At 41.0% G+C, this 11,260-nt stretch overlaps 1 protein-coding gene across 2 annotated transcripts in view; it reads left to right on the top strand.

Moving 5' to 3' along the window:
• The window catches only part of BMP6 (bone morphogenetic protein 6), a 264,226-nt gene that overhangs the window by 191,332 nt on the left and 61,634 nt on the right, over positions 1-11,260 (top strand). For both annotated transcript variants that reach the window (XM_006864100.1, XM_006864101.1), the window contains exon 2: positions 2,834-3,026. In XM_006864100.1, coding sequence (XP_006864162.1) covers positions 2,834-3,026 — 193 coding nt within the window. The remainder of the gene's footprint in view (positions 1-2,833; positions 3,027-11,260) is intronic.

Here is an 11,260-nt window from a genome sequence, read left to right as displayed (position 1 = left end):
TCTCTAGGGCCCACGTCCTTACAAAATCACATGGCTAGTAACATCCAGCCTCTATTGTCTCTAGGGCCCACGTCCTTACAAAAAGACCAGAGCTCTGCATAAAGGATTCGTTTTTTTCTACTTAACTTTGTTTCTACATGCATTGTTGTTGTTGCTGTTGAGTCTGTTCCAACTCATAGCCACCCCGTATAGGGTTTCTGAGGAGCAGCTGGGGGGTTTGAACTGCCAACCTTGAGATTAGCAGTCTGTGCTTATCCTACAGTGCCACACCAGGACTTCATCCACATGCTTTAGTTGGCGATTTTTCCTCTGGAGAATGAGAAAACCATTGTTCCATGTATAAGAATGTGAAGAATGTTAATATGTGTCGTAATTCACTTTGGATCTGTGAAGATGGAATTTATTTCACACTCTTGGTTGCTGCTGTTCAGGATATCCATTCCATGACTCAGTTTTTTTAAAAAAACAACCCACTTGGTGTTATATTGACTCCGAATCACTGTGCTCCCATGTCAGCCAGAGTAAAACTGTGCTCCGTGGTTTTCAGTGGCTGAGTTTTCACAAGTAGGTCATTAGGACTTTCTTCCATGGTGCCTCTGGGTGAACTTGACCTTCCATCCTTTCTGTTAGCAGCCGAGGGCATTAGCTATCTGCATGGCCCAGGGACTTACATAGCAGCTATCTTTCTCCAGATGAGCATTCCATGAAATCTAAATGGCAGGAAGCTCAAAGGTTCTTATAACTTAGCCTTAAAATCATATAGTGCATCACTTCTGCTGCATTCTGTTAGTCCAAAGCAGGTCACAGAGCCAACCACAGAGCCAACCCAGGAAAGGAACAGTACAAGAGTCTGAGTTCTGGAGGGGTGGTTCATTTGGGCATGGGGGGGAGAACACCTCTCCAAAAATTATTTACCACATTTACTACAATTTCTGTCTCATTCTCCAGTCCTATAACTGCAGTGTTTGAAAGTTAATACCTTATATCTTGCTTCTTGTCTGTGGCTTTTCCAATTGTTTGTATTAACAGAGTTTAAAACTTATTTAGAGAATTCCAATGCATGCTCCCAAGTGAATCTGAAAAATGTATTTTCAGTTAGCCATATTACAATGAGCTACCTCAGAGGCCCTATGATAAGGCTCTGTAACTATTTTTTTTAGAAAGTCTCTTTGGGAAATCGGATTTGATTCACTTTTTAACCAATGATGATAACATATCAAACTTAAAAGGCAGATCAGTTTTAGGGGAAAGTGATATGCCATCGTGTGTGGGTGTCCTTGGGTGAACTTCCCAACAATATTGCTTTTCATGCTTAGCCATTAATTAGAAAACCTGCTTTCTGGTTGGGACTTAACCATGATTTGCTTTCTGGTTGGAGCTCTTTCTGCATATAGTCAACCTCTTACACAAACCAAAGCTGCTTGTTTTTAATATTTTTTTTTTCTTAACCCCAAAAAACAAGACGCAATAGCTTGAATGTAAAGGATTTGTTGTAAAGTCACATGGCCACTTCAGAACTGTTTTATTTAAGACATTGCAGACATAGCTTAACTTTCCTTAGCTTCTGGAAATGCCATTGATAGTTTAGATTCTTCTCAAGAATTGCTGGCTTTGTTTTTTTTCTTTTCTTTTAAAAGAAGTTACATATCCAAAACTTTTCTCCGGTAATTTTGGACAACAATACATGTGGGAGTAAGTGGGAAGTTGAAAGTGGCAAATGATGTGATATTTTTTCTACCCACAAGCCCTGGGAAAACACTACCATAAAGGATTAATTTGCTCATGAGATTTCATTGTGGTTGTCATTAAGAAAAAAACCTCATAGGAACAACAGGGCAGAAGTGTTTCCTAACTCTCGGGAAAACAGTCAGGGATTTATGGTGGGAAACAGCAGAACATTCCTTTTTTTCCCCCTTTTACAAAGATTAGGAGTTAAGCATTTGAGGTTTGATACCAGTTTTCTCACAGAGGACTTCTTAGGGACACCTGAAAGTTGACTCTGGAAAAATGATAGTCAGGAATTGTAGTTTTCTATGATGTGTTTTCATGCAGGGAAAGATTTTATTAAAGAAAAAACTAGACTCAATTCTTCCTCCAGGGTTTTGGGGTTTTTTTCCAGCTTAAATCACTGCAAAATAGCAAAGACTCCTGTTTGTGATTTACCTCTACGCCTCTTTTCTGCTAATTGGGATTCTGCAAGCACACAGAGTCTCCATCATCTTCTCAGTGCTGAGTCTCCCTCTCCTCCACATCTTTCAGCCTCAGATGTTATGAGTAAGGGAGAGCATTTTCTGTGAAGCTGAGCCCACTGAACAGCAGTCAAGCTTTGAGTCCCCTTCAAGTTTCAAGCCCAGTGACATGCCCTGTTAACCCTGCTCCCCCCACCAACCTTAGACCACCAGTCTGCTGATAGCTACCGTTGTTCATATTGGCTAAGGATGATGAGAGGAGAGCCAACAGGGTCTGGGAAGGAATATTGCGGCCAGGGTTGCATTCATATTCACCATTTCATTATCTCACTTGTATTTATGCAGATGATTTAAACTAAGTATGTCAAGTCTAAGAATTTTCTTTAACCCTTGGATAAAATAAAGCCTTTAGTCCAAAGCTGTCTGACAGCATTAGGCAATGTTCTTTCCACCACCCTCATTGGTAATCCCCATTGGTAACTGGTAATCCCCATGGGGAACTGGTAATCTCCATGGGGAACTGGTAATCTCCATGGGGAACTGGTAATCCATTTAGGAAGTGACATGGGGAACATTCAAGAGGTGAACCTGTGGCACTTAGCCAAGTAACAATAGTTGTCACTCTCTCTCGTTTAATCTTATAGTGGAGTACGACAAGGAGTTCTCCTCTCGCCAGCGACACCACAAAGAGTTCAAGTTCAACTTGTCCCAGATTCCTGAGGGTGAGGCGGTGACGGCTGCAGAATTCCGAATCTACAAGGACTGTGTTGTGGGGAGCTTTAAAAACCAAACTTTTCTTATCAGCATTTACCAAGTCTTACAGGAGCATCAGCGCAGGTATGAAGGCTCAGGGAAGTCCCAAAGGGTGGGGCTGGCCCCCATTTCTCCTGTGTCATCGTGTCACGCCATGTGTGTCTGTGGAAGGTGACTTGGAGTCCAGGGCAGGATGGGAAGTGGATGAGGTGTTTGTTCTGCATGATTGAGTTTATTTTGCTGGCAAGAAGATTTCTTGTTAGTAAGTTGAAGGTTTTCCAAATTGTTTTTCTTTCCTAAGCAAGCCACTGAACAATATTTACTAAGCGCCCTGTGTGATTGGAGAACTGTATAATTTATTGGGGGTAAAATAGTTCCCACGGTTGTTTAGTCCCCACATTTGAACGATGTGGATGGGTAGCTAAAATGAATTCACACACGCCAATTTTATAAGGATGCTTACAAACGATACTAATTCAAGCAAAAATGACGCTACATAGTTCTGCAAATGTGTGTTTATCTCTGAATTAGTAAGTGTGTGTATATGTGTTGAATTGATTTCATCATTTGGATACAGGGAAGAGTGTGTTCTCCCCTCCTGTATCTGTACAGCATTGCTATGGGTCAGAACCTGCACTTTACAACAACATATCTACAATATTCTTGTTTCCTGAAATGAGATCAGAACTCCCAAAAAAAGAATTGTAATAAATTTTAATCATGGGACTACCTAGGAATTAAGATCTACGAAATCGTTGTTGGAGAGCAGAAGATGCTGAGAGGAAGGGAATATTATAGCAGTTAGCTCAAACATTTGTTAACACAAAAAGTTCAGCAAATCATCTTGAATTTTGCTAGTATTTCAGGGTCAGTTGAGTAGGTGGACAAGAACCATGCTCATGACTCCCAGGAGATGAGTGTTTCTGCACGTTTCTCAGAACGTCTGACGTAGAAACTCAATACATGATGGCACTATTCCATAGTGGTAGATATGATTATGTAAATGAAAGGAACAGAGTGCATGGGAGGGAACCCACCTTTACAGACTTCCAAAGGGATGGCCAGCTTCAAACCAAATTTGCTACTTATAAACCAATGTGAAGATTCTTGGAAGTCTGTTGACCTCCCAAGAATTTTCAATTATTTGGATTAACTTTGACTTCTCTTGAATTTATGAACGTCTCTCTGCGTGTGTTATAAATATGAACACACTACAGTGATAAGGAAAAATGCCCCCCAAATGTTTAGCCTTAGTTTCAAAAGCATTATCACCACCTGGCCCCAGTGTATATTCTAATTCTGTACTGGGGGAAGTCCTGATGTGGTGCTGTGGGTTAATGAGCTGGGCTGCAAAGTCAGTTTGAACTGCAAGGTTGGCAGTTCAAGCTCACTAGTCACTCCTTGGAAACCCTATACAGGGTCGCTGTGGGTCGGAACCAGCTTGATGGCACTTAACAACAATGATGGAAGTAGAGAAGGAAAGGTTTATACCCAGCCTAGGGGCCCATTGTAGTATTTTATGTGATATGTGAATTCTTAGCTGGCATAGTTAAAGGATAAGGAATATCGAATGATTGAGGTATCTTTATAATACTGTCAAACTTTCAAAAGGAAAGAGAAGTTTTCTGATGTCTGATTTTTATGCCTAAATAAAAATATATCCATGGCTTCACTGTTGAGGACCTCTTTAAAATAAAAAATAAAGATTTGATGGTAGACTTTCTTCTCTTTATTGTTCAGAAAGAATTGGTATTCATTAATTCTTTGGAACCTGCCTAATTATTTATTCTGTTACATTTCTCTGGCAGAAATAACCTACTGGTATTTATTTTTATTTTTATTTTTTCTGTTTAGGAGTTTGTTTGGAATACTTGACTTTCTATGTCTTGTGGAAAAATACTTTTCATGGAAACAATAGGTTGGGAGTTTTTTGTGTTTGATTGCAGAGCTTTTCAAAAACAAACTTACTACTGAATATAAAAAAGGATCGAGCAGACTGTTTGTGAGGTTTATACTGAACCCAAGCCAAAAAAGAGCAGCTGCTTTGTGCTTAAGATGGTGGTGTCATACTTCCTTGGGGTTAGCAGTGAGACTGGAAAACAAAACCTCACACCATCTTAGCCTCTGACTCTCTCTCCAAGCTGAGAGCCGCAGCTTCTCCATGTTTGAGGACAGGAGTGATGGGTGGTGTTTCATTTTTGTGCATCAGGAGAGAGGAAGTCCTAGGAGAATCTCATTCTTTCCAAGGGTTCCAGATTAGCAGAAAGATGCTCTTTTCTTATGTGTAGGTCAGGCCTCCTGCTGGCTCCGAACCTCCTTCCTAAGGTCCAAGATTTAACTGTAGGACTCCTCTGGAGGAAGAAGGATTTGATCTCCCATCTGCACCAGCTTGAATGCTCTCTTGGTTGAAAATGGTTCTCTAGGCTCATGAAGAAATATACTTGTCTAATCCATATTTAAGTAACATTTGTAGTATTTGATAGATTTGTTTAACAAATAATTGCATTGCGAAACAGCTGGCTGCTTTGAAAAAGAAAACCAGGTTTTTAAATGCTGAGTCATCCATTCAGCTGAGACTGGAGAAATTATATATTGGGCTCCTTGATAGAAAAGCAGCTAGAAAAATCCCACCGGAGAGGGTCAGAAAAGATTCTTAGTAGCTAGGCCTTGGCTGTGAATGCTGCAGAAATATGTTCCTCTGACTGATAAGTAGACATTGTACCTGGTAAAATTTTAAAAGTGGCAACTTGAGTAGATAGGGTTTTTAATAATAGCAAGGAAAAGATCTGAAGCAACCCATAGACTGAAATAGGATCAGCCACCTAATACCCTCACAGTGGATACCCTATGCACTTAATGTCCTAAATTTACTCTTTCTGTGATTATGTAGTGTTTCTATTTTGAAACAAGTTTGGTGTTCACCTATGGAATAATAAACCACTGTCTTTATGACGGCACTGGGAAAACAATGTGCATTTATACAAGACCCCAGGAGCCCTGGATTACAAGCTGGGCTGCTGGCTTTACAATTGATCTGCAGGAGAAAGATGAGGCTTTCTGCTCCTGTGAACATTCACAACCTCGGAAACCCTATACAGGGCCACTATGAGTTGGAACTAACTCAACGGCACTAACTACAACTGCATTTTAAAAAAGAACCCCTGATGGTTGCACAGTGTGTGAAGTGTTGGACTGATAACCAAAAGGTCGAGGGTTCAAACCCTTAAGCTGCTCTGTAGAAGAAAGATGAGGCAGTCTGCTTCCATAATGATTTATAGCCTCAGCAACCCTACGGAGCAGTTCTACTCCGTCCTATAGGGTCCCTAGGAGTCAGAACCAAGCCAATGGTGGTAGTGGGTCTAAGTATGGTATACAGTTTGGAAATAATCTTCTCGTCTATGTTCTCCTTAGGATTTAGCCATGAGCCTATTGGGTAGGCAGGGCAGTCAAAAATGGCCTTCTAGAGAGTGTTTCATGGCTCTCATGAATTTTTCCAAGTTCAATAATGCCTAAACTTTTGTGTGCTGTGCTTCCCGGAGGCACCCCAATGAATGGAGTATACACAGGGACACTCCAAGAGTAAAGGTGAAGTGTCAGAAAGCAGTAAGTGTTGGTTTTGATACAAACAGTCCAGGGATGCTTCTGTTTGGATGGTAAATGAGGCAACTTTGTTGGTAAAAGTATGAGTATATGACTGTTAGCCTGACATTTTGGCTTTCCAGGCTTCCGTAAGGAAAATCTTTGTACGTAGGAATGAGAGGAGAAAAATTTAAAAAAAAATCTCATCAACTGGCAAAACTGCTAATTCTCTTCATGGAAGCCTGATGTTTGTAAACCACTGGTAGCAGAACCTGATGCCTTTCTAACTAGATGTTGTAGACAAATGGTACTCCTGCTCTAGAAGGGAATTTTCCCTCATCTCTAAATTGGAAGTCATAATAATCATTGTCTTATAAGAGATTTATCACAATGTACAAAAAGGGCTTCTTAGATTATAAAATACAGTGAAAATTTAAGGATCATTGAAACTTGTTTCTCTAATCCCAGAGAGTGACTTCGTTTGGCATTTGTTTAAAAACCAGGAGGCATAAAGCTAACATTAATTTGGCTTAATCATCACCACCTAAGAGCGTGGATGGAATTAGCTTTCCTATGTTTATGTTTTGGAGAAGGGACTTCTCCACAGCTTTTCAATATGTTCACGTTGATCTCAGTCTTGTCATCAGGCATGACTTGAGCCAAGATCTTCTTTTCTTCACCTCCCACGTCCCTTTCCCACTACCCCATCCAAAACACACTTTGTCCTGCTGCCCCCACCTCCATCCCTCATTTGGAGAGGACAAAGCAGCCACCCTCCCTGACCTCTATCCCAGAACTGGGTGGTTCTGACTCTGGGTGTAGATGGGGGGTGAGCCTTGCAAGAACCCCCCCTCCCCCGCAAAGTCAAACAGATTCTTCCTCTCCTTTCCTGCCATGACCCCAATCCTGACTTGAGCAGTTGGAGGAGAGTGAGGAGAAATGCCAATTTGGGCCAAAAGAGAGAGAAGACCCCTCTGAGAATGAGTATCCACGTAGAGAGCCCCTGCTGTCCCCAAAACACTTGGGACATTTCATAGTCCTGACTACTCCATTGGAAAGAAAACATTCCCAGAGCTTTTTGGCCACAGGGGAGATTCCTGGTTTACATTTCATATGGTATAATGCCAGGACAAAACAGTTGGCCAGTTTTAATACATGTGCATTCAGTGATAATAAGTGTTGTCTCTCCATAGTGCTAAAGTCAATGACAAGTTTTTCTAGAGAGGGGGTTAGAGGTGGGGCAGATTGACCAGTAAACATGGACTTGTGCTTTCTTACTAGCCTGTTGTGAACAGTTTCACATTTCCACCACATATGAAACTTTGCTGCAGATTAGTAGGCAAGCACAAGTAAGACTGTGCTTACCTTGCTTACTGGGTACTCTGTCCCTGTCAGGGATTATCAACTTGAAAAGAGTCTTTGGTTCTGTCGGATGGTGCTGTGGGGTTGGGAGAGACACAAATGCCAGTCATATCTAGAAGCAGAATCTCTGATGTGGAGAAGTTAGGTGAAATTGTTCACTACAGATTAAGTACGTAAGCCTGTGCTTATCTTGTTTATTGGGTAATCTGATACTGGGAGGAGGAGAAAGACAAGAAGAAATGTTCACAAAGATATTTTTACCTACTCACATTCTTATACATTTTTCCATTTACTTCTTTACCAGTTTCTCCAGTATTGCAAACACACTAAGCCATCTTCTTACTTGTGATATAGCGTTAGAAGATGAGCCCCACAGGTTGGAAGACACTCAAAAAAATGACCCGGCAAGAGCTGCCTCTTCAAAGTCGTTGTAAAGTGCTTCCAAGTCAGTTGCAACTCATAGCGACCCTATGTTGGGTTTCCAAGGAGTAACTGGTGGTTGATAGTCCACTGCTCTCCCTAGGAGTGTAAAGACTACTTTGAATAACCTAACAGTAGCATCAAGGTTGTGCCTTGCTTTGCCTAACATGTACTCATTGACATTAGGAAGAAAAAGACCTTTAGATTAATGTTGCGATTTTGAGACTTTTAAAGAAAATAACTTTCACTTACATTTCTTATTTGGTTAAAGGCTTAGTTTTACTGTTCTTAATTGAATTATGGGAAGCTTGGTGTGTCATTGTAGGATTAGCACTGGACTGCTAATCATAAGGTCAGTGGTTCAAACCAACCAGCCCTTCCTCAGAAACCCTATACAGGGTGGCTATGCGTCAGAACTTACTGGATGGCACTTAGGAGCAACAACAAAAATTGAATTATGTGTACCTGGAAATTAAAGAGCATCTCTTCAGAGCCAGCCAGAAATTTTAACAGAGGGACATATTCAGTATCTGAATAATGGTCCTCTTTGGCCATGCTTGCTTCTGCTAGTTTTGAAATGCCATTTAAAAAACAAACAAACAAACAAAACTGTTACCGTTAAGTTGACTTGAACTCATGGGCTCTCATATGTAGCAGGGTTTTCAATCCTGATTTCTTGGAAGCGCATTGCCAGGCTTTCCTTCCTAGGTACCTTTAAGTAAACTGGAACCTCCAACCACAGTAACTGCACCACTCAGGGATGCGGCAATGTTTTGGTATCATTGCAGAGCTAGTCTATCTTTTGTGGGTACATGATAGCTTTTCTCTGCAGTATTCTATTATGGAAAACATTTAAAGTCAAAATTAATTACCAAATGAAAAATTCATTTCATCCTGATCATACAGTGTTAGTACTAATTCTCTGTTTGATAACAGGCAAAGTTGGTTTTTGTTTGGTTTGCTTTGTTTTTAAATTGGGTTCAGATGTTCCATTTTGACTTCAGAATCTTAGAATGCTAAGAAGTACATTGTGGAAATGAGGACACAGGGTAATGCTGTTTCAGAGTTGGTTCCCAAACCCTGGAAAGATTTTCTTAGACAATACAGAAACCATACTAGCAAAGTTCCTAGGAACAGCTGCAGACTGAATTAAATTTTTCACAGAATTCACAAATTTTGAACCATTTTACACACAAAATATAACTTTCCCAAGAGAATGATAGTAACAATAACTGTTGAAGGACAAAAACCACATTTCCCAGAGTAATTTAGTTGGACAAAAGAGAACACAGGAGTAAGTCTGGGAGTGGGCAGGGAGATGGGTTGGGTTTGGATGTATTTGAGTTATATAGCAGAGATGCCCAAGCATCAGTGGGATAGAGGAGTTTTGAGCAGTATGTTTTAGGATCTTAATCGAAGCCTAGAAAACCAATACTGTTTGTTGATAATATAATCCATTTTATATATCAGGCAACCATCTATGTTTGTGTATATTTCTGAGCTCTTTTATTCCATTGATTTTTCTATTCTTCACCAATACTACACCATTTCAATTACTTTCATTTTATAAGCTTTCATACCTAGTGTGTAACTAAAAACAAAACAAAAAAATCTGTTGCCATCAAGTCAATTCCAATTTATGGTGAGCCCTTGTATTGTTGTTGTTGTTGTTGTTAAGTGCCGTCGAGTCGGTTCCGACCCATAGCGACCCTGTACAGGGTTTCCGAGGGTGTAAATCTTTACGGGAGTAGAAAGCCTCATCTTTCTCCCGCGGAGCGGCTGGTAGTTTCGAACCGCTGACCTTAAGGTTCGCAGCCCGATTCGTAACCACTACGCTACCAGAGCTCCTGAGCCCTTGTATTACAGACTAGAAAGGCTCCGCCATTTTCTTGGCTGTAATCTGTCCAGGTGTCGTACTGTAGGATAAGCACTGGACTGCTAACCACAAGGCCAGAGGTTCAAACTTACTAGCTGCTCCTTGGAAACCTAATACAGGTTGTTATGAGTTGGAACCAACTCGACAGCACTCAACAACAATTCCAAACAAGGTCACATTCACAATTAGGACTTCAACAGATCTTTTTGAGGGATATAATTTAATTCATAACACTTATTCAAGTACAGGAGTCCTAGTATAGTGCTGTAGGATAAGCACTGGACTAGTAATCACAAGGTCGGTGGATATTACTCACTAACGGCTCCTTGGAAACCCTATACATGTTCTCTACGAGTCTGAATCAACTCAATAGCACTTAACAACGACAACCACAATCCTAATGGAACTAAACCAGTAGAACTGTCTTTCACAGCCAACCTCCAGGTTATGTTGTTGTTGTTAAGTGCCATTCAGTCTACTGCAACTCATAGTGACCCTGTATAAGGTTTCCAAGGAGTGGCGGGTGGGTTTGAAGGACCTACAGTATGTAAGTTCTCCAGATTTGTTCTTCAAGGCTCTTGGTTATTCATGGCCTTTAAAATTCCATTATAAATTGTATAATAGGCTTGTCAATTTCCACTCAAGAAACTTACTAGGATTGAGACCTGGTTAACCAGCAGTATGACGAGACCTGGGGACCTTTGGGCCCAGGGGCAGGGACATGGCCCCAGAGGACTAGAATGGAGTGTGAAGCATCCAGCGGATATAAAGTGAGGGGGGATGCCCAAGAACACTCATACTTGCAGATAGTACCCATTTGACCTGGCATCAATGGCTGGATGATCAGAATACGACTAGAGGAAGAAAGAAGAGGAAAAATAAAAAGGAGTAACCCACTATAAGTAGATGAACTTGACCTATGCTTGTGGATGCAGTATGACAAAGGAGGCGACAAATCTCTACAGTGAGGATCATTCTCACTCCCTTGGTACACAGGGTCGACAGGGAGGGGGAACTTAGACATTGACTCCCCAAAATGGGGGGACTACAAAGGAAGGAGCTCTGGTAGCGTAGTGGTTAC

Source organism: Chrysochloris asiatica, unplaced genomic scaffold (assembly GCF_000296735.1).
Source record: "Chrysochloris asiatica unplaced genomic scaffold, ChrAsi1.0 scaffold00060, whole genome shotgun sequence".
Lineage (NCBI taxonomy): Eukaryota > Metazoa > Chordata > Mammalia > Afrosoricida > Chrysochloridae > Chrysochloris > Chrysochloris asiatica.
Note: the sequence above shows the minus strand (reverse complement) of the source record. Positions and strands in the feature narration are given on the sequence as shown.